Here is a 25,031-nt window from a genome sequence, read left to right as displayed (position 1 = left end):
TATGGTTTTTTTTTCTGTACAAACTTTTTTTTTCGCCTACGGCGAAAAACAATCTATTTTTTTTCGCGACAAGTCGAAAACAATTTTTTTCATTCAATTTTAGCATTACATATAGTGGCAGCTGGGGGTGAAACAAATAATTTTTTTTCTCAGAATCAAAAACAAATTATTTTTTTCTCCAAAAACTGGAAACAAACTTTTTTTTCCAAAAAAAAACCATAGCCCCCCCCCCCCCCCCCCCCCCCCCCCCAGAAAATCAAATGGTTGCTGCCTAACATGATATTACATCAGATAAATAAATACATAGTATGCATGACAAAATATCAAATCAAAGGTTAAATGAATAAAATTACAAAGATTCAAAGCATACTATTGACGTATGTATGTATAATGGCATATATTTTTTGTATCATCAATATTTATTATTTTGTGGGTTAAGTAAACTTATAATGGTTTTCATAACTTTTTCAGGGCACAGATCTTGTGAATTAATATTTAGTTTATTAAATAGTTGTTTTCTGTAATTTTCATTTTTTTTTTGCAATAAATAAGGAAATGTTTTTCATCCTCTATTTGAATGCCGTTCAAGCATATTTTGTTTTCTCTCTTAATTTTTGGTCTGAAATATCTACCCTTTTTAATCAAAAGAGGGTGGGAACTAATTCCTAATTTTTTAAGATTTCTTGTTAGAAATACATATATTAATGAGGGGGCATTAATAACATGAATAACTACGTATACTCCAAATTTGAAATTTGGGATTTATACGTTTAATTTGTACTTTTGATATTTCGACCACATAATTTCTCAACATAGTCTCCATAACCCTTTTTATATAAGCCGCTTGGGGAATGGGCCCCCTTTTTTTTTATCATAGTTTTGACCATAATAGCCTGCCTTTTTTTGTCACCCCCCCCCCCCCCCCAAGTTAATAGTAAAACCAAGTAGCTTATATTACTAATATATGTCATTGGTTATACATCTATATATTATAGTGGCCTTCTTTTACTGGATCTGAGGAATATACTGTTTTAATATTCAAGGTTATTAACCGTGGCAAAAGGGGCATTATAGATATTAATAAAATTAAGATATGATTTTTTTTTGTGTTAGGAAAATCATATTAATGAAAGTGAAATAATTTTACCAGCCATCTGTTTGGTTTAATTTTGTCAAATTGGCATTGCACAAGGTCAGGCATGGTTTTTTTCTCAGTGACTGTTTATGACGTCTGTACACTAAATCCATTTGAATACACAGATGTTGGATGTGTACTTATTGATAATTTAGTCTAAGATGCATGATATTTTTTATTAGTTGTTAGTGGCTTTGAACTAGCTGTCAGTAACTGCGAGTACTCTCGGGTCCGTACTTAGTGTCTTTTAGTTGTTGTCCGGGATATACAAGTACCCGGCCACGTCCACTTGTATTTGTCACGGGTATTTGTATTTTTATCCATCCGATGAGTTAAGCCTTCAAGTTTAACTGATTTTTAGCGCACCTGGCCCAAAGGGCCTAGTGAGCTTTTCTCATCACTTGGCGTGCGTCGTCCGTCGTCGTTAACTTTTACAAAAATCTTCTCCTCTGAAACTACTGGGCCATATACAACCAAACTTGGCCACAATCATTATTGGGGTATCTAGTTTAAAAAATGTGTCCGGTGACCCGACCAACCAACAAAGATGGCCGCCATGGCTAAAAATAGAACATAGGGGTAAAATGTAGACTTTTTTGGCTTATAACTCTGAAACCAAAGCATTTAGAGTAAATCTGACATGGGGTGATATTGTTTATCAAGTCAAGCTATATCTGCCCTGAACTTTTCAGATACATCATACAACAATTTATGACAAAAATCAGCAAAGACCCATCGAAACAACATCTCATAAACAGATTTAATAATACTTTTAGATATTTGGATGACATTTTGGCTCTCAATAATGACGACTTCAGTATGTATAATATACTAAAGAAATTTATCCTGTTGAACTTACTTTAATTAAAGCTAATACTAACAATGACCACAGCCCTTTCCTCGATCTTGATATCTATATCACTAACGGAAAGCTTAATACTAAAATTTATGATAAAAGAGATGATTTTTCATTTCGTATCGTTAATTATCCATTTTTAGATGGTGACGTTCCATTGTCACCATCTTACGGTGTTTATATATCTCAACTTGTACGATTCGCTCGTGTATGTAACAATGTTTTAGATTTTAACGAGAGAAATTTATGTATTACTGAAAAATTATTACACCAGGGTTTTCGATATCACAAACTAGTCAAAACATTTACTAAATTTTATCATCTGTATAAGGACATCATTCGTAAATATAGCTCAACATGCAGACTTCTTATACGTTCAGGTATTTCACATCCAATTTTTTATGGAAATATTCTTTATAAAGCACAAAAATGTCAGTATTCACCTCCTCAGAAACTAACAAAACCTTTAAATAGACTTATCAAGAAGGGATATAGTTACGGTACTGTTGTCAGGTCACTAAAGATTGCTTATTTTGGCGTTAATATTGATTCACTTATAGGGTCTTTGCATCGGAACTAAACACATTTATTAAAAAAACAGTTGTTGGCATGACACGGGTTATGTTCTTCTCATATATGTTATGATATTATGATACTAAACCCCTAACGGGAAGGATTGTGCCTGATATGAAATCATAATCTTTCAATCAGTTTAATTGAAGTCTGGAGCTGGCATGTCAGTTAACTGCTAGTAGTCTGTTGTTATTTATGTATTATTGTCATTTTGTTTATTTTCTTTGGTTACAGTCATCTTCTGACATCAGACTCGGACTTCTCTTGAATTTAATTTTAAATGTGCGTATTGTTATGCATTTACTTTTCTACATTGGCTAGAGGTATAGGGGGAGGGTTGAGATCTCATAAACATGTTTAACCCCGCCGCATTTTTGCGCCTGTCCCAAGTCAGGAGCCTCTGGCCTTTGTTAGTCTTGTAATTTTTTTATTTCAGCTTCTTGTGTACAATTCGGAAATTAGTATGGCGTTCATTATCACTGAACTAGTATATATTTGTTTAGGGGCCAGCTGAAGGACGCCTCCGGGTGCGGGAATGTCTCGCTACATTGAAGACCTGTTAGTGACCTTCTGCTGTTGTTTTTTCTATGGTCGGGTTGTTGTCTCTTTGACACATTCCCCATTTCCATTCTTAATTTTATAAACTGTAAACAGCAATAATGTTCCGCAAAGTAGATCTACAAATAAGTCAACACGACCAAAATGGTCAGTTGACACCTTAAGGAGTTTTTGCCTTTTATAGTCATGTTTTACCAATTTTAGTCAATTTTTGTAATCTTTTACAAAAATCTTCTCCTCTGAAACTACTGGGCCAAATTTAACTAAACTTAGCCACAATCATTATTAGCTAGGGTGTCTTGTTTAAAGATTGTGTGCGGTGACCCAGCCAACCAACCAAGATGGCCGCCATGGCTAAAAATAGAACATAGGGGTAAAATGTAGATTTTGGCTTATAACTCTGAAACCAAAGCATTTAGAGCAAATCTGTCCAGGGATTAAATTGTTTATCAAGTCAATATATATCTGCCCTGAAATTTTCAGATGAATTGAATATCTGGTTGTTTGGTTGCTGTCCCCAATTGGTAATGTTTATGGAAATTTTGCCGTTTTTTGTTATTATCTTGAATACTATTATAGATAGAGATAACGTCTGTGTCATTTTGGTCTCTTGTGGACAGTTGTCAATCATACCACATCTATTTTTTTTATATGTAAACAGCAATAATGTTCAGCAAAGTTAGATCTACAAATAAGTCAACATGCATGACCAAAATTGTCAGTTGACCCTTTTAGGAGTTATTGCCTTTTATAGTCCATTTTTAACCATTTTCATTAATTTGGTAAATTTTTGTAAATTTTTACAAAATATTTTCCTCTGTAACTAAAAGGCCAAGTTCATTACAGATAGAGAAAATTGTAAGTAGCAAGAATGTTCAGTAAGGTAAGATCTACAAACACATCACAAAACACAATCTTGTCATGAATCCATCTATGTCCTTTGGTTTACATGCATATAGACCAAGGTGAGCGACACAGGCTCTTAAGAACCTCTAGTTATTCAAATTCAAATATTTTATTGGACAAAGCACATATGATACAAGTTATAGTTCGTTCTTATATTGTACTGTTATACCACTAGTCCACCGGTTAGGGGGGATCCCACTTACATGTTTAACCCAGCCATATTCTGCATGTATGTGCCTGTCCCATGCCAGGAGCCTGTAATTCAGTGGTTGTCGTTTGTTTAGGTGTTACATATTCGTTTTTCGTTCATTTTTTGTGTAGACAAATTAGGCCGTTAGTTTTCTCGTGTGAATTGTTTTACATTGTCATTTCGGGGCCTTTTAAAGCTGACTATGTGGTATGGGCTTTGCTCATTGTTGAAGGCCATACGATGACCTATAGTTGTTAATTTCTGTGTCCTTTTGTCTCTTGTGGAAGGTTGTCTCATTTGGCAATCATACCACATCTTCTTTTTAATGTATAAGCCTGAAATGTCGCCGATGAATTATTCACTATAGCAAGTGAATTCGTATTCATGTAATCTTTAAATACAGTTTGAAAGTGAAACAAGGTCAACATTTGGTTGACTGATTCTATCCACGAAAACTCGTTCTCATACAGGAAAAACGTTTAGTAACAGTAGTTTTCTTTTGTTACCTATTCTGAAATCGGACTCGGACTTTTTTTTAAACTGAGTTTTGCTGTCCGTATAGCTGTGTGTTTCGTTTTTTTACGTTGGCTAGAGGTAAAGAAGGAGGATTTAGGCAAATCTGTCCAGGGATTAAATTGTTTATCAAGTCAATATATATCTGCCCTGAAATTTTCAGATGAATTGAATATCTGGTTGTTTGGTTGCTGTCCCCAATTGGTAATGTTTATGGAAATTTTGCCGTTTTTTGTTATTATCTTGAATACTATTATAGATAGAGATAACGTCTGTGTCATTTTGGTCTCTTGTGGACAGTTGTCAATCATACCACATCTATTTTTTTTTATATGTAAACAGCAATAATGTTCAGCAAAGTTAGATCTACAAATAAGTCAACATGCATGACCAAAATTGTCAGTTGACCCTTTTAGGAGTTATTGCCTTTTATAGTCCATTTTTAACCATTTTCATTAATTTGGTAAATTTTTGTAAATTTTTACAAAATATTTTCCTCTGTAACTAAAAGGCCAAGTTCATTACAGATAGAGAAAATTGAAAGTAGCAAGAATGTTCAGTAAGGTAAGATCTACAAACACATCACAAAACACAATCTTGTCATGAATCCATCTATGTCCTTTGTTTTACATGCACATAGACCAAGGTGAGCGACACAGGCTCTTAAGAACCTCTAGTTATTCAAATTCAAATATTTTATTGGACAAAGCACATATGATACAAGTTATAGTTCGTTCTTATATTGTACTGTTATACCACTAGTCCACCGGTTAGGGGGGATCCCACTTACATGTTTAACCCAGCCATATTCTGCATGTATGTGCCTGTCCCATGCCAGGAGCCTGTAATTCAGTGGTTGTCGTTTGTTTAGGTGTTACATATTCGTTTTTCGTTCATTTTTTGTGTAGACAAATTAGGCCGTTAGTTTTCTCGTGTGAATTGTTTTACATTGTCATTTCGGGGCCTTTTAAAGCTGACTATGTGGTATGGGCTTTGCTCATTGTTGAAGGCCGTACGATGACCTATAGTTGTTAATTTCTGTGTCCTTTTGTCTCTTGTGGAAGGTTGTCTCATTTGGCAATCATACCACATCTTCTTTTTAATGTATAAGCCTGAAATGTCGCCGATGAATTATTCACTATAGCAAGTGAATTCGTATTCATGTAATCTTTAAATACAGTTTGAAAGTGAAACAAGGTCGACATTTGGTTGACTGATTCTATCCACGAAAACTCGTTCTCATACAGGAAAAACGTTTAGTAACAGTAGTTTTCTTTTGTTACCTATTCTGAAATCGGACTCGGACTTTTTTTAAACTGAGTTTTGCTGTCCGTATAGCTGTGTGTTTTGTTTTTTCTACGTTGGCTAGAGGTAAAGAAGGAGGATTTAGGTCTCAAACTGAAACATGTTTAACCCCGCCACATTTTTGCGCCTGTCCCAAGTCAGGAGCCTCTAGCCTTTGTAAGTCTTGAATAATTTTTAATTCTAGTCCATTTATATGTATAAGAGAGTAGTCTTTTTGCGTTGAGGCCTTGACTTAATCGGGTGCGTCTATTTTTTGTGTTGGATAGTGTTGGTTTATGTAATATATCCGGTTTGTTTTTTTTCCCTGTAATTAGTTAATACTTCAGTTTTAATATGTATATCTTTTATATAGTTATTTTATAAAATTTACTGTTTGCAAAAGTATAAATTATTCTAAATAAGAAGGATGTTCGTATCCCAAGCAAAAAAAAAAAACATGGCCGTATTGGATCAGCTTTTTTTTTTTTTAACTTTTGCTGTTCAACTTTGTACTTGTTTTGGCTTTCGAACTTTTGTATCTGGGCGTCACTGGTAAGTCTTGTGTGGACGAAACGCACTCCTGGCGTATCAAATTTTAAATCTGGTGCCTTTTGTAAGCTATTATTCGATTGTTTCTTTGTCCAATATGTTCTACTATTTATTTGTATTGTAGTCCTTTTATCATGTTTATGTTGTGTTGTCATTTTAATGTTATATTTAACATTGCCATTAAAGCGGGAGGTTTGGCATGCCACAAAACCAGATTCAACCCAGCCATTTTTTTCTTTAAAAAATGTCCTGTACCAAGTCAGGAGTATGCATGGGCATTGTTATATTACAGTTCGTTTCTGAGTGTGTTACATTTTAACGTTGTGTTTCTTTTATGTCGGTTGTTTCCATTAAATTTGAGTGTGAATTCACATTACTATAAGACGTGGGGCGGTACTTTTCTATCCCAATTTCTTGTATTTAGTTTTGATGTTATGTTTGTAAATCTCATTAGATTTTATCTTATGCTTGGTTCGTTTCTGTGTGAGTTTACATTTTAATGTTGTGTCGTTGTTCTCTGACCTCTTATATTTCCCTTAGTTTTAGTTTGTAACCCGGCTTTGGTTTTTTTCTATCGATTTATAAGTTTCGAACAGCGGTATACTACTGTTGCCTTTATTTAGTATGGCGTCAATTATCAACAATTATAACTAGTGCACATTTTTGTTTAGGGGTCAGTTAAAGCACTATAAGGGATTTTTTCGCTGTGTTTAAGACCCATTACTGCTTTGCTTTCGGTTGTTTGTTGCTCTTTGGTCGGGTTTGGACGAACGGTGAGTCACCTTTAGATGCATGTAAACTTCAATTTCAGCTGACAAATTGGTCTCTTGTGGCATGTGTGGAGAGCTGTCCCGCTGACAATCTTAATACATCTTCTTATTTTATATAATGTGAATATGACGTTAATACTACATATTGAAAATTCAAATTATGCAAGTCCGAGTGCTCGAAAGAGAGTCAAGTAGTCAACTGTTTGTAGCCCCTGTTAATTTATGTTGATAGTTGTCATGTTTTTTAGTTTCTTCTGTAACCTATTCTTACATCGGACTAGGGCTCCTTTTTAACTGAATTTAACAGTGGGTTTTGCTGTGTATATGTTTAGTCCATATTGCATGGTTAGATGTATCTATAGAGGAAGGGTTGAAATCTCGAAAAACACATTAAACCCCGACGCATTTTTTGCGCCAGTCTCAAGTCAGAAACCTCTAGTCTTTACTAGTATTGTGTTGCTTTTGTGTGTTTCGAATTTTTTTTGGGACGTGAATTTCGCTGAACTAAACTGTACATTATTGTTTATTGATACCAGCTGAAATCCCTATATACAGTTGTGGATTTATATCGCTGCATTGCAGACGTTTTAGTAGCCTTGGCCGCGCCGGCTGTCAGTTTCTGCTCTTTGGTCGGGTTGCTATCTCTTTAGAAAATTCCCCGTTTCCATTCTCTATTCAATTATATTGCCTTCTAACGTTTCAGGGGCTTTTTAAAAATTAATTTGTTTTTTTTGTAAACACAAACTGAAAACTACCTTAATAAAAAAAAAAACAATCAAATATCTTTCATCTTATATAATTAGTTTCTTTTAAGTTAACATTCTACTATGTTTCTGTGCCTTTACTGAATTGTTTTCTTCTCAACAATTTAACAAAATGATGTTTCGTTGTTTTTGGACAAAGCACACGTTTTTTCGGATGATCCATTCAACTCGATTAAGTTTTAACACGTATGTCTTTTTGAACCAGTACATTGCACTTCAAAACAAGGTTTTATTAAAGAGAAATTTTCTCAATCAATTAATAGCACTTTTAATTGATCCGACAATCTAATTGCAATTCATATACAGCCTTCTGCTCACGGTAGCGGGGGAAAACAAAAACATATGCTAGATATGCTTACTAGAACTGTGACTAAGATAATTAAAACAGTAAAGTTTCTCCTTCAAGATATTATTGTTTATTTCAGCAAAAACCTTTATCGACAGGTATTATGAGTTTTCCAATGGGCACTAATAGCTCACCTTTAACTCAGCCCCAGACTTTCATTTGACTTGGTGTCAGTTTTTTGTTGTGGGATGTATACTGAGTACCATATCACATCCACCATATGTTTTTGTTAAATGTATTCTATTTGTGTCCATCTGATTTACTGAATCGTGTCATTTGGCCTCTGCCAGTGTGGAGAGCTGTCTCATTGCGGAAACACGGCATATACCGTGACTTATTTTTTATTGTTTAATATTGTTATGAATCATGGCACAGTATCTACTCTGGCTTAAGTCAATAATGACTGTCTGAATCAAATTTCATTCGGATAAATTAAATACAATTAAATATACCTCAGTCGATGATATAATCAGTATTCTGTGGAAAATTTCATAAACCGTGGGACAGCAACTTTTGTCAAGTTTTCTAGATTTTATCATTTTAGGTGCAAACATGAAATCCATAAATAAAAATCATCCGTATTACATTTTGCATTGGTTTTGATATGGCCAAGGAAAAGTCTCACTGGGCAGAGACTTCCTATACTAAAAGTTAGTATGGAAAACCCTGCACTGGGTGACTTCAATTTTGACATAAATTAACTTTTGCCGGAAAGACAACGTGTCTGGTTCCAATAAAGTTTTTTGCTAGCTGGTACCCATCAAAAATATTAGATCAACCAGTTGTTATTAAGTCAATTAAATTTAAATATTTTTTTTTACTATGAAAATTCCAAAAAGTTTTTTTTTAATATTTGTCTGCCCTAAAAATGGTTCGTTTTATAAAAAGAAAAGAAGAAATTTGTAGACTTTTAAATCTCGCGAGATGCAATATGGCGGCTATGTTTCAAAATTTGGGAAATCAATAAATGTATATTTAATATTTATTGAAACAATAAATTTCCGTAATGTCCAAACAGGTACAGAGATACCTATGATGATAAAAGACCAATAACCAATATGTAGAATCTTTTATTGATGTTAAATGAATAACATTTCCATCAAAAATACACCCTTATGCTGACCTGTCTGTTTGTTTACATTTTGACAGTTCATAACATGTTCTAACATGTTGCCCGCCGACGCGAGTAAAATGTCTTACATACCTGGAAAATAAGGTTAATTATTTTAGCATGTTTTGATTGTGTTTGGTAAGAACGTTTACAATGACAATATGTTGTGTTGGCAATCACTGGCTATCAATTTATTATTTTTTTGTACATGTATAGAAAATAATATTTCAAACTGACAGAAGAAATAACTTAAGAGTATATAAGTAAATAATGAATGAACACATTGGTAATCCTTAGCAAAACAAATGGGCCTGATGTCTAGGTGAACAATAATAGCATATATATGCATCTTCAAATTTATTCCTATTTTTTTGTATGTAATGTCAACTAGTGGAAACACTGTAATTGCTTTAAAACATTATGTTTTCAAAGTTAAAAAATAACTTTAAAAAATTGATGCACACTGGATAACTAGTGCACACACTTAATTTCAAATTTCCACTTACGAACGGACTCTGGGCGAACGAACTCAGAGCGAATGGACCTAGGGCGAATATGTTATTAGGGCGAACGGTCCCGATACCCTTTTATACTAATTATTTTATCATGGGGCCTGGTCCATCGTTGTCATGATTAATCTGGACAGAACCAACTTCCAGAATTAGTTTTGATGGAACAACTTGATTCCATATATAGAATCATCATTGAAGTGGGTCTCATTGGGGTCTAAGCGTGATGCGGGATTGCCGAGTTTTTGTAAGCGTGACACGTGAAAGTCAAATTATTGTGCCGTGAAAACGGGAAATGAAGTCAGGCGGGACACGGGAAATTACAAAAAAAATGATAATTGCTTACATATATAGTGTAAGCGGGATACGGGAATCTGACAAAACAGTAAGCGGGATCCGGGATCAGAACCCCCCAATGAGACCCCCATTGAAGCTAAGAATTAGTTTTGAGAATTTTTTTTTAGAATTAAGTACTTTTGTTTAATTAACATGATTTTTAGGAGTACAAATGTATATTACAGAATAATACAAAAAAAAAATCATTTAAAAAAGAACTTTTTAAGTGTCAGTTTTATGTAATATTTATTAAAATTAATGACATCACCTACACATTCGTAATTACTTGACCTTTTGATTATTTTTACTTTGGCAGGTCTGGTTTCTTTTACCTGAACAGGAAACATTGGAAGATGATTTAACAACTGTATCTTGGTCTAGTTCATTCTCACATCAATTACAAGAAAGCATGTCTGACAACAGTCCACAAAATAGTCAAGTTGTTCCAAGACTAGACCTCAACATTAATCAAGTAGGTACCATATTTTAAAAAGTATTTTTGATAAATTGTTCATGTGTTTTATTGTTCTTTTGAAATAAAGACAGCATTTGTGTGGAAATCCAAGGCTCCATTTTCAATATTGAGATCATAGAAATTTATATGAAAAGATACATGTAGTGTAGACATCATGTCTTTGAAGTTAGAAATTCAAAAAGAAATTCTGAGTAATGCCCTTTGAAATATAGTCTTGACAACACTCTCATATATATTGAAAAAAGAAGTTCTAGAATGAGTGCCAGTGAGACAACTCTCCATCCAAGTCATAGTGTGCAAATTTGAAAAATGAACAATTCTAGGTCAAAGAATGCCTTCATCATGTAGTCTTGGCTCACACTATACAGGAAGATATAAAGGGCCCCAAAATAGCTAGTGTAAAACAATTCAAATAAGGAAATCCAAGTCTAACTATATAAGAAACAAGAATCACTTACTGGGAGAAGCAACCCCCCCTAAAAAAAACCAAAACCAAACCAAACCAAACAAAAAAAAAAAAAAAAAAAAAAAAAAAAAAACTGTTTTTAAAAAGAAATCTTTACATCAACATGAAAGCAAAGCAGGATAACAAGAAACTGTATTTGTAAGTTTAGCTTGTCATTTGTAAAACAGTTCGCCTACTGTGGATTCTTTAGTATTGGTTGGATACCAATTTCATGGGTTTTGTGGGTACAGGTGAAGCACAAATTCAAATGTTAAACGAATAATATATTTTCGATAGGCTTTGTAGACAGAGATTGGCTAAACCACAAAATCAAAAGTCCATGAATATGCAAGTTTTCAGCAATCCAGGAAAATTGATAACCACTAAAATAGATGAATCCACAGCAATGACCAAAAAAAAAGTTGATGATGAAAGACAGTGATTTGTCAGCATTACTTTATACAAATGCATGGTTAAATGAAACAATGATTTAAACCTTTCCCACATTATTCTGTATTGTTCTATTTTCTGCATCTAACACCTGTATAAAGCATACACTAGATTTGCATTTTACAATTTTTTATCAACATTTTATTTGATCAGCTTACAAAGAAACAAACAACAAACAAATAATTTATTAGAGTCTCACCTCTTTAAAACATTTGATATACAACACAATATAATATTAACAATTTATAAAAGAGCCACTCTAAAAAGAGTTATGAGAGACTGTAAAAACACAGATTAAAATACATTTATATTACATCTATTACATATATCAATATCTCTTAGCATAAAACACCATACAATTATACAAAAGAAAACAAACAACATTATAAACACTTATTACGAGTATAAAATACACTTTCTCTTAAAAAGTACTTCATGGCAGATTTTGGCTGTAAAATAACAAACTCTATCATCATGAAACATAAATAAAAACTTTCCTTCATTACTTAAATTACTAAAACTACTTTCTATATTACATACACTGTTAAAAAATATCGTTCGCAAATCTGCATATTCTGGGCATTCTAATAAAACATGTTTTTCATCTTCAATTGTATTCAAATCATTTTTTCTACAATTAAAACAGAACCTTTCATTTACATCTATACCTTCATATCTGCCAGTTTCAATTTTAATCGGAGCAACACCTGCTCTAAATTTAGCATATGCACTTCTATATTTACCGGGCATAGTAATACTTAAATATTTTTCTGTACAATAATTTGATTTAAATAGCCTGTAAGTACGCAATTTACTGCTTTCATTAGCTAGTAAATTTAAATGCCAATTATTTTGGTACATAATAAATAGTTTGTTTTCAATATCTTTAATAACAGACTTGCTCAAAATACATTCAATATTACAATACTGATTAAGATCAAGTTCTTTAAACTTACAATTGTGCATGGTACATTTATTTCACATGTCATGCCTTGTAAATTATGTTAACTTTAGAATTTTTCAAAGCCAATGCATGTTGATAGACCAGATGTTTGTGTGCTAATTAATTTAGATTATGTAAAATTGGAATGTTTTTCTTCTTAATCAAGTAGGCAATATACTGGACCATTGATTTCTTTAGAACTGTGATGATTGTTAAAAAAATCAACATTTTTAACCGGATTTTTGTGACAAAAATGTCAGTTATTGATTTGGGGATGTACGGCGGTTGGGTGGCTGGGTGGGAGGCAGCCAAATGTTGTCCGTGCATTTACTCATGAACCTTTCAACCAAAGCTTTTAAAATTCTAATATGTTGTTACTGACAACAAAATGAAGGTCAAGTTCAATAATGACTATTTTGACTTTTACCATTCAGGAGTTATGGTTCTTGAAAGATTGAAAATGGTGTTTCCAGTCGTGTTCGTGCATTTACTCATGAACTGCTCAACCAAAGCTTCCCAATTTTTAATATGTTGTTACTGATGACAAAATAGAGGTCAAGTTTAATAATGATGATTTTGACTTTTACCGTTCAGGAGTTATGGTTCTTGAAAGATTGAAAAATAGCGTTTCCATTCATGTTGTTGCATTTACTCATGAACCATTCAACCTAAGCTTTTCAAATTTTAATATGTTGATACTGATGACAAAATGGAGGTCAAATTTGATATTGTCGATTTTCACTTTCACCGTTCATTAGTTATGGTTCTTGTGATATTGCCAGGACACTAATAAATGTTAATAAATCCGGTTTGCCGTTGTTGTGACAGCCTCTTGTTAAACATGATTTCAAAACATATTTATATCAAATTTACTAAAATTGAAAAAGCATTTGATTAACCAGTGAACTTTTTGATTTAATATTTCGTCCTCCTGTCAGTTATTAATTGGTTTACACAATAACTGCTGACAACACTAGTTATAACAAATATTTTCTCTACAGATACTAATTTTTTTTCAGACAAATTCTCCAAGTGATAGTAGAGAGTCTACACAAAATGACATCTCCTCGCCATCCATGCACAGAGGATTCTCTTCTGATGATAATTCTGGTTGGAAGTCGGAAACCACAGAAACTTCAGAAGGTAATTTTTATTGTTCTTAATTTTATTAGGATAGATCTATTTTTAGCTCACCTGGCCCGAAGGGCCAAGTGAGCTATTCCCATCACTTTGCGTCCGGCGTCCGGCGTCGTCGTCCGTCGTCGTTAACTTTTACAAAAATCTTTTCCTCTGAAACTACTGGGCCAAATCAAACCAAACTTGGCCACAATCATCATTGGGGTATCTAGTTTAAAAAATGTGTGGCGTGACCCGGTCAACCAACCAAGATGGCCGCCACAGCTAAAAATAGAACATAGGGGTAAAATGCAGTTTTTGGCTTGTAACTCAAAAACCAAAGCATTTAGAGCAAATCTGACATGGGGTAAAAATGTTTATCAGGTCAAGATCTATCTGCCCTGAAATCTTCAGATGAATCGGTCAATCGGTTGTTGGGTTGCTGCCCCTGAATTGGTAATTTTGAGGAAATTTTGCTGTTTTTGGTTATTATCTTGAATATTATTATAGATAGAGATAAACTGTAAACAGCAATAATGTTCAGTAAAGTAAGATCTACAAATAAGTCAACATGACCAAAATGGTCAGTTGACCCGTTTAGGAGTTATTGCCCTTTATAGTCAATTTTTAACCATTTTTCGTTAATTAAAGTAATCTTTTACAAAAATCTTCTCCTCTGAAACTACTGGGCCAAATTAATCCAAACTTGGCCACAATCATCTTTGGGGTATCTAGTTTAAAAAATGTGTGGCGTGACCTGGTCAACCAACCAAGATGGCCGCCACCGCTAAAAATAGAACATAGGGGTAAAATGCAGTTTTTGGCTTATAACTCAAAAACCAAAGCATTTTGAGGAAATCTGACATGGGATAAAAATGTTTATCAGGTCAAGATCTATCTGCCCTGAAATTTTCAGATGAATTGGTCAATCGGTTGTTGGGTTGCTGCCCCTGAATTGGTTATTTTGAGGAAATTTTGCTGTTTTTGGTTATTATCTTGAATATTATTATAGATAGAGATAAACTGTTAACAGCAATAATGTTCAGCAAAGTAAGATCTACAAATAAGTCAACATGACCAAAATGGTCAGTTGACCCGTTTAGGAGTTATTGCCCTTTATAGTCAATTTTTAACCATTTTTCGTAAATTAAAGTAATCTTTTACAAAAATCTTCTCCTCTGAAACTACTGGGCCAAATTAATCCAAACTTGGCCACAATCATCTTTGGGGTATCTAGTTTAAAAAATGTGTGGCGTGACCTGGTCAACCAACCAAGATGGCCACCACCGCTAAAAATAGAACATAGGGGTAAAATGCAGTTTTTGGCTTATAACTCAAAAACCAAAGCATTTTGAGGAAATCTGACAGGGATAAAAATGTTTATCAGGTCAAGATCTATCTGCCCTGAAATTTTCAGATGAATCGGTCAATCGGTTGTTGAGTTGCTGCCCCTGAATTGGTAATTTTGAGGAAATTTTGCTGTTTTTGGTTATTATCTTGAATATTATTATAGATAGAGATAAATTGTAAACAGCAATAATGTTCAGCAAAGTAAGATCTACAAATAAGTCAACATGACCAAAATGGTCAGTTGACCCCTTTAGGAGTTATTGCCCTTTATAGTCAATCTTTAACCATTTTTCATAAATCTAAGTATCTTTTACAAAATCTCCACTGAAACTACTAGGCCACAATCATCTTTGGGGTATCAAGTTTGAAAAATGTGTCCGATGACCTGGCCATTCAACCAAGATGGCCGCCACGGCTAAAAATAGAACATAGGGGTAAAATGCAGTTTTTGGCTTATAACTATGAAACCAAAGCATCTAGAGAAAATCTGACAAGAAGTTAAATTGTTAATCAAGTCAATATCTATCTGCCCTGAATTTTTCAGATGAATTGGACAACTGGTTGTTGGGTTGCTGCCCTCCAATTGGTAATTTTTAAAGAAATTTTGCCGTTTTTGGTTATATTGAATACTATTATAGATAGCGATAAACTGTAAACAGCAATAATGTTCAGCAAAGTAAGATCTACAAATAAGTCAACATGACCTAAATGGTCAATTGACCCCTTAAGGAGTTATTGCCCTTTATAGTCAATTTTTAATAATTTTCATTAATTTGGTAAATTTATGTAAATTTTTACCAAATATAGTTCTCTGTTACTAATGGTCAAAGTTCATTATAGATATAATTGTAAGAAGCAAAATCGTTCAGTAAAGTAAGAACTTCAAACACATCACCATCACCAAAATACAATTTTGTCATGAATCCATTTGTGTCCTTTGTTTAATATGCACATAGACCAAGGTGAGCGACACAGGCTCTTTAGAGCCTCTAGTTTTCTGATTCTATTTTACAAATTTAAATGTACATTGAATTAAGATGTTAACATTGAGACTCAGTCTTACCAAGTTTTGAAAAAAAGATGGATAATTTTAAAAATGAAGCTATGTGCCATTTCAATATTAATGAAGAAATTCACTTCAAATTTAAGATTTAATACATGTTCTTCAAAGAATTTGAAATGTTCATTTCCTTATATATATAAATGATGTAATTGTAGGAAATTTGAGTTTGTCTCAGTACCCCTTAGATGATCCATCATGTGGTGAGGAGTCTCCTCAAGAGAATAACAGTCTTCATGAGGAAGCTTTGACATCAGCAATTACAGAGGTTTCCAAAGATTTTATTTCTGGTAACTTTTCTCCTGGAAAATATCCACCGGTAGAAAGTGATAGTTCTGATGGGGATCATCATTTAGATGGACATACTGGGGCTGTTTATGCCAGATATCCAGAATCAGCTACGGGAATGTCAGATTGTGAATGGAATCCCTATGGCACAGATAATGATAACGAGACACCTAGGTCTTCTGCTAGTGATTCAGAGTTCAGGAATATTCAGGCTTTTACTGCAACAAGCTCAATGAGACAAAAAGACCCTGAGATAAGGATACCAACAGGTTCTATGAATAATGGGGACTTAAATAGAATGATTTCAAACCCCACAGTAACAAGGGATTTTGTCAGGATACCTACTGACACAGTAAAAGAAGATAAGACGAGGGATACAAATGCTGAAGATATCAATAGAGATTTTATGAGGATATCCATTGATAAAGATGGTATACCCACTATGAGTTCATTGGAAGGGAGACAATTCAATAGAAATGAAAATCCTTCTACCTCAGATAAAAGAGAACAAGTACCATATAGACCAGCTGGTATTTCAAAATCAGATGGACAGCAAAGTAAAACAAATAAAGAGACATCTAATGTCCTTCCTGCTTCACGTAGACTAGCAGCTGATATTGTGAAAGATTCCTATGCAATGTATTCACCAGAAAAAGAATTTGGTGCAAGATCTTCTGAAAAGACAGACAAGACATCAACAACATCTAGTACCTTACTAGGATCAGGTGACAGGACATCCCAGCTAACAGCTAACCAGTATATACCAGGTAGTCATAGAGAAATGTATGGTACACAATCGTACAACCAGCTCTCTCGAAACACTGAATTAATGCCCAAAGCATCTACCTCTGAAATAAAAGGGAATGTTTTGTCAGGTAGTTCCAGCACTACAATTGTTCCAGATAGTCAGGACACAGTAGAAACCTTGGTATCTAGCAGCATGTCTTCAGTTGACACTGCTAGGAGAGAAAGTGCCAGTAAATATGGGTCTTCAAGTTCTTCTAAACCTTCTGAAGCTCCGTATGTGCCTGTCGGTGATAGAGCCAAACTTTTAGGACTCCCCGAGGATTTCTTGGATCAGCCCAAACCTTCTGCATCTTCAGATTTTGCTGTTCCAAGGATTACAGACCTCCCTCTGCTATCCAGAGTTCAGATTCCAGAGAAGGATACAGATTCACCCAGCAACTCTAAACAAGAAAGCATGTCTCAAAGAGTTTCTAAACTTTTAGAAGATGCAAGTCATTTAGGAACTACTCTTCATCATCATCTATACAGCAGAGAAGCACTGGGACTTGAAGGTGATAGAGAACCTACTGTTCTAAGATCTTACTCACCCTTGAGAAAAAGTGACAATTTTGTACAAAAGTCAACTGAAACTCTAAGGTCTCCAGGATCTGCTCTTCTCACTAAATCCGGTGAACAGAGTGTAAGGTCTTCATTAGGTGATGAGGTTGCTAAATTAATGACCAAAAGTAATGAAGGAACTGTAAATGATATAACTAATGTCCCATCAAACTCATCTTATGTTCCATTGAAAATCAATACCATTCCATCAAGTGAGAGCATGAATGTAATAAGTGCACAGACTTATCCATCACTTTCTATTGCTGCTGCAGGAGGTGGACCTGGTTCTACTGATAGTCAAGAATCGGCAGACTCCTTAAGTCAGAGAGTCAAGAAAATTTTATCTGACACTGCATATGCTGATAGAAATCGGCATAGTACAGCAGCAGCAGGGGATTCAGTACCAACCAATTTTGATTACTCTCGTCTACAAAGAGATCTACAAGAAATTCAGAGCAACTTAGATCCTGGAATTGATTACAATATGAGGATTTCAAATCCTTCTCCAGACTTTTCAAAAGCAAGCGATAAATCTACTGAAAGTTCTAAAGCACATAAACTTCTATGGGACCATGGGGCTGATTTAGGATACGATGATAGTTTGTCAGGGAGATTTTTTGGGACAATGAAAACAGACACAGAAACAGAATGTGATAGTACATACTCTGGAAAGGGTTATAATGGGTTGTCAGATACATTAGAACTTGTTAACAAACCTCAAAAGGACACTGCAGAAGTTGTGTCAGATCAAGTTGAGTCTGACTTTGAAGACAGATCTTTGAAGGTCGCACCTGATGTGGAAGAGATTATTCGTAGGTATCAAACAGAGAAACCAGATAAGTTAATGGATTCAGGAGATAGCTCTGGTTTAGCATCAAAAGTAATGAAAATACTTTCACAGGAACCTCCCAGAAAACAGGCCATCAGTATTCTAAAATCTGCAAAACAGGAAGAGCGAGAAATGATAAAACGTATGGCTGATAAGCCAAAGCTGGATACAAGCTATGATAGTAGTCAAGAATCAACCAACAGCAGCTTTGTCATTCAAGATAAGGATGTAAGAAAACAGCTAGAATGGTCTCAAATGAGTGGAATTGACAAATCTATTAATAATTCTTATCTAAGTGGACTTAAAACAGAACCATTCAGTGCTCTTGGTAATGCTAAAACATTCTTATCATCTCAACTGGCTAAGAATGCAGATCGGACATTTAACCATAGCATTGACATAAAGACACCTTATAGACATGTTCTTGACTGTTATCCTGTTTATGGTGTAGAGCGTACCAGAGGAGCTGCAGAGGTGGACCAGTTTGGTAGGACAGAGCCTGATGGAGTAAAGGAAGCATGGGCTGATGGTGCCTCTAGTCAGGAGGTTCCAGCAGAATTACTGTTTGGTGCAACAAGGTATTTTTAGTAAAATTATTTTGTTTTGAATTTCAAAGAAAATGTTGCATTGAAGTTAAGTTCTGTGAAAAATTACCTCAAATGTCCTTAATAGAACCTTCTCAAAACCAAATCACATAATTTGTGCTGTAACTGCTAAGACATAGATAGAATCATACCCCTTATTTAAAAATGGAACTTTCCATATTTGACATGTTTGATTCCACCTCTTAACATGTAAATTTTCTAAATTATGCAAACATGAAAAAGTCATTGTGGTTAATTCTAATTGATATGTCTTGAAATACTGTGAACTAATTTATGTTGGTCTATGGAAATAATTTAAAAGAAACAAGAAAATAATGTGTAAATAATTGATGAAGAAATATATATCTTTGATTGACTGAAATAATTAATTCACATTATTTTCCATTTATAATATCTGCACAGTCGCATATTTCTTACTTTCAGTTCTGACACAGCCAATGTGAGACCAGGGTCCAGAGATCATCAGAGGACCTATAGTGATCCAAGAGAACTATCTCCTGAGGCAAGAACTGACAGGTAAATATTATATATTATTATCTGGATAATATTCATATCATAAGTTGAAATAAGATATGGCGTATGTTTCACTTTAATATATCTATACATTTTACTGTAGCTTTTATAAAGGCAATACATTGTTACAGAAAAAACTACTTTGCCTTTATACACTCTTTTATGCAATTAACATGATTAAATAGGAACAATAGATCAGACATGGGGTAATCGTAATCAGTAATCGTAATCAGCTGTAATCGATTACATTTTGCAGTGTAATCCTTTGTAATCAGTAATCATGTCATTTCTGATTACAAGTAATCATAATGTAATCGATTACATGGCAAAAAACAGGTGTAATCATGATTACTTTTAGATTACTTTAAGATTACATTCATCAGATTACTTGATGATTACAAATCTTGTATAAATATGAAAATAGTTTTTGATAGACAAGATGAAAATAAGAAAATGTAAAGCTTGAATGAAAAATCATGAAACTTAAGTAATCACAATGATGGGACCTTGTTTAATGTGATCATCTATATAATAAATTTGTATAACCAAGTGTTTTATTTTGTTTTAACAGTTTACAAAAAGAAATTTACTGTCCAATATTTCTTAGTGAAATTGAGCTCTTATGATACAAGAATATGCCTTGAAAGCATTTGTTTTCCTTGATTGAAAACTTCTGATATTAACTCCAATTTCATCATGTTCATATTAGTTTACCCAATATTTTTACATAAATACCTTGAAATTCAAATGCAGAAAACATTTAGTTCCTATTTGACTTTGATGGTCGGCATAAATATATAAGCCCACTTAATTGAAAATGGAAGTTAAAACCAGGTTTCATTTATTGACAATATTGAATGAATTTTATTTGCCATAAATTCGTGTATAATATGTGCTTTCTTATTTTTATTCTTTATTAAATTTATTAGCCTTAAGGCTCACCAGTATAAACAAGTACATTTTGTACATGTACAGTGTATACATATGGCATAAATATTGCAAACAATATGCATAGTAAACAAAAGGTGACGTCAGAAGTTTCATCAATACAATAAACTGTTGCTTAATATAAAGAGAAATGTATAATCTTTCCTAAGTTACAAAACTGTTTTGTGTTTTCACCTGACAATAATTCTATTAATTTCAATTAGATCAAGTATTAAAAATTTTCAAACAAATAATGACAATCAACCACTTTTAACTTTATTTATATCGTTATTTAGACAATAACATTTTAATACCCAAGCCCACCCATTGTTTGTTTAAAGAAATGGAAGTAGTGATTAACACCTGTAAAAACATTAATGGATGTGTCAATTATGTCCCAACAGACAATAAAACTATACTTAATTAATTTTTCCTTATTTTCAGTTCTTTTGTTAATTAGGCAGTTGGTTACAATTTGTAGTTAAAAATTAAGTTACATCTTTTACATAGAGAAAGGACACTTGTCTATAGCTATTTTATAAAATTAAACATGTTACACTGTAACTGTAACTGTCTTGTCTATAAATTCTTTTAAAAGATGAATAAATTAAGGCTTTTAAAAAAAATCACCAAAATAAGTGGATAAAAAGTTATAAAAAAACTTTGATATAGCAATATACAATGTAATCATAAGTAATCTAAAGTAATCATGATTACAATAAAGAAAAGTAATCTAATGTAATTGATTACATATGAAATAGGGTGTAATTGTAATGTAATCGATTACATTTTATTAGCAAAGTAATTGTAATTTAATCGATTACATTTTAAAGTAATCGACCCCATCCCTGCAATAGATATATTTTACTCTGGTAAGATTATTTCCAGGAACATGTATACTTAGATGGCCGGTGTGTGATTAGGGACTTGACACATTTTCTATACATGTACACACAAACACCTCTTCTATAAACTTAGTTATTATAGATTCCTCTGTCCTATCATTATGTAACTAGGTCTTTTTAAATCATTCAATGGATTTCAATCAGAACTAAACATGAGATTTTTACACTGTAAATAAATGTGCATGAGCCAAAAATTAATAGAAGTATGCTAAGACACAATAAAGGAGAGATATTTATAGAGATATTTGAATGTTATTCACCTGTATGTGCAAGTTCGCTGTATGTAATGGATTTAAGTGAAACTTCAAATGAAGATTCACGTTGAATATATGATTTCTTACAAGGGTAGATACTGCATATACAGAGTTTTATAATTCATCAAATAATATTGATGTTGAGAGAAAATTTCTCCTTATCCCATTGCCATGGGACAGATTTCTTTGAAATTTTACAACACAATAGATAATCATATTGTTAACTTGCTCTCAGACAGTACCTCAAATTTGTACTCATTTATATATTTTTTTTAAATCAATCAAACAAATAGCATTTCCATTAAAGATAATATTCCAACTGAATTTGTTTGTGGAATGTGTGGAAATCTAAAGTTTTTTTTAGATAAGATTAAAGTAGCAGTTTTTTTCTGTGATATTCTATGTATTAATTTATAACATTAGATATCATACATAATTATTGAAATTGATCATTTTCAATATGCCTTTAAATACATATATGCAATACAATGATACATGCAATGCCAATAGAAGAGAATGTCTCATTCAGAAGCCTGTTTGATGACCAATGTTTTAAAGTTTTCTTTACTTTTAATCAAAATGTTTTTATGCCCCACTTATGGGCATTATGTTTTCTAGTCTGTGCGTCTGTATGTCTGTCCATTTGTTCGTCCATTCGTTTCATCCATTTGTCCGTCTGCCCGCTTCAGGATAAAGTTTTTGGTCGAGGTAGTTTTTGATAAAGTTGGAGTCCAATCAACTTAATAAACATGTTCTATATGATATGATCTTTGTAATTATAATGCCAAATTAGAGATTTTATCCCATTTTCACAGTCCACTGAACATAGAAAATGATAGTGTGGATGGGGCATCCATGTACTTGGGTCACATTCTTGTTTGCTATTATTACATAATGGTACATTTTGAATCATTTACTTTATTAATGTAGTGCTACTGTTGTGACTGTGGAAGTTGCTACAGAAACTGAGTAAGTGACCTCAGTGTTATGGTATCAAGGTCACTCACATTAAATGTTGTGTGTTGTTAATCTATACATGTATTAACTATTTGTGATAATAGAACACTCAGTGCATCCTTTGCACCCTTCACATGTTTGTAATACAGACTTAACAATGGGAAATATGGAAAGATAAAATATTTCAGATTGAAAATGCTTCTCCCTTATACATATTATTCTTGCAAATGGTTTAATTCTTTTCTGATTTGAGTTCATTTCTCAACATTACTTGTACAATAAACTGAAACTCTAAATAATACATTTATCATTCAACTCAGAGTTTCATTTATTGGCAATTTTGAATTTAGCAGATATTATGAGTTTTCTTTTAAGGCCTAAATTATATTAAAAAGGTCAAAACCAGTTGCAAGACATATATGTAATGTTAGAGTGTTTCCACTGTAACTTGATGTGGCAATCATTTGGAATGTATACACGTATGTTTCACACTTCCCTAAGTTGAAAAGTCAAAATTGTGCAATAACACCAAAAGTCTGCAATAAAGATAAAATAATCTACTTTAAAGATTAAAATTTTCTGCATTGAAGATTAGAATTCTGAATTAAAGATCAAATTTGTGTGCATCAATGATTAAAATTCTGTATTGAGGATGAAAGATCTGCATTAAAGATGAAAATTCTGCCTAAAAGATGGACATTTAGAATAAGAACTGAAAAGTCATAACATGTTTGTTTTCCTCAGAGACTTTAAAGAAAGAAATAAGTTCAATATCAAGTCACAAAAATAGAAAAATGACTGTCTATAATATTTCAGACCTTGACCTTAAAAATTTGTGTGTATTTAAAAAGAAATTAAAGATCCCAGCTTTTACATTTATAGAATATTTAATTTTGTCATAAATTTATATTAAAAATAACCTATTATCATGAGTGATCCTTAAGCTTGGTGGGAAACAAAATACATGTTTGTGCAAGAAAATTGAAAACTACAAATGATAAAATTTAAATGCCTTATTTTTAAAGTTATCTGAAATTTAAATTGACTTTGAATCATAATGGTATAATTTGTAACAGAATTATCAGTGTAAATGATTTACATGTACATTTTTAATGATTTTTGTTGACATTTGGACTTATTGAATAGAATGTTTAATATGTGTATTTCATGTTTGTGCCTGACTTAGAGGAAAGTGTTATATATTGTGATAAAGAAATGATAAAGTTTTATGTATTGAAATTGAAATGGATAACTCTCAAAATGGCCTTATAAACAGGTATGTTAATGCTATATTGTTAAATAAGATGTTTTTTGGTTGCAAAAAATAATTTTGAAGCCTTAGATGAAAGTTTCAAAATTAAATATAAGAAAATGAAAATAAAATAAAAATAAAAGATAAATGCAAATATGTTGCCTTGGATATGATAGTATGTCATGTATGACTATTTATTATATTAACAATTGCACAGTTATTAATGACCCGTCTTACTTTGCTTATAAGATCAATGTTACGACAAAACACCTAATTTACAAAAAGAAAAATAACCATGTCTTAATTTTTACCATCAAACATGAGCTAGAGATATAGATTAATTCTTTTATCTGATTATCTTAACTGTAACTAGGCACCAACAACTTATTGATCATTCAATTCCAAAAAAAAATAAAAAAAATAATAAGATATTAATAAAAGTGCTAAAAATTTTCACACCAAAAATTAACCCTTACTTTCTTTCATAAAATAAAAAAACACAAAAATTTCTTTATACCAAAATATCCTGATATTTGTATTTGAATGTAGAACATTCAAATTGAGGAAAAGTCTTTTCTTGTAATGATAGGATATTAGTCAGAGGAACTTTTTTCTATGATTTTATCCTAAGGTAAATTTCTCAATCGTTGAAGTTGATGCTATGAATGTATTTTTATATGTATCAACACTGTGTTTACAGAGATGGACACACAAGAAGTAAATCTGAGGAGCCTAGATATGGGGAAGAGCTACCTAGAGATAGATTTTATAACTTAGAACCAGCTGTTTCTGCTACAGACAGAAGAGCAGCATCATCACCTCATGGGTAAGTAGAAACAGTAAATAGAAGATGGAACCCAACCAAAAAAAATGATATGAGATATGAAGTTCACCTAATGAAAATAACACCCCACCCCC

At 32.8% G+C, this 25,031-nt stretch overlaps 1 protein-coding gene across 31 annotated transcripts in view; it reads left to right on the top strand.

The window, feature by feature from the left end:
- The first annotated feature begins 9,363 nt into the window (after positions 1 to 9,363).
- Positions 9,364 to 25,031, top strand: part of LOC139521045 (serine-rich adhesin for platelets-like) — a 32,603-nt gene continuing 16,935 nt past the window's right edge. For 8 of the 31 annotated variants that reach the window (XM_071314245.1, XM_071314237.1, XM_071314240.1 and 5 more), the window contains exons 1-7: positions 9,370 to 9,462; positions 10,717 to 10,872; positions 13,733 to 13,856; positions 16,398 to 19,278; positions 19,729 to 19,821; positions 22,835 to 22,873; positions 24,814 to 24,939. In XM_071314245.1, the coding sequence (XP_071170346.1) occupies positions 9,451 to 9,462; positions 10,717 to 10,872; positions 13,733 to 13,856; positions 16,398 to 19,278; positions 19,729 to 19,821; positions 22,835 to 22,873; positions 24,814 to 24,939 (3,431 nt within the window). In that variant the 5' untranslated portion in view covers positions 9,370 to 9,450. Of the gene's footprint in view, positions 9,694 to 10,716; positions 10,873 to 13,732; positions 13,857 to 16,397; positions 19,279 to 19,728; positions 19,822 to 22,834; positions 22,874 to 24,813; positions 24,940 to 25,031 lie in introns of all 31 variants that reach the window. The other 23 variants (XM_071314265.1, XM_071314263.1, XM_071314259.1 and 20 more) reach the window with 9 other exon arrangements.

Source organism: Mytilus edulis, chromosome 4 (genome assembly GCF_963676685.1).
Source record: "Mytilus edulis chromosome 4, xbMytEdul2.2, whole genome shotgun sequence".
Lineage (NCBI taxonomy): Eukaryota > Metazoa > Mollusca > Bivalvia > Mytilida > Mytilidae > Mytilus > Mytilus edulis.
This window is presented reverse-complemented; position numbering and strand designations above follow the sequence as displayed.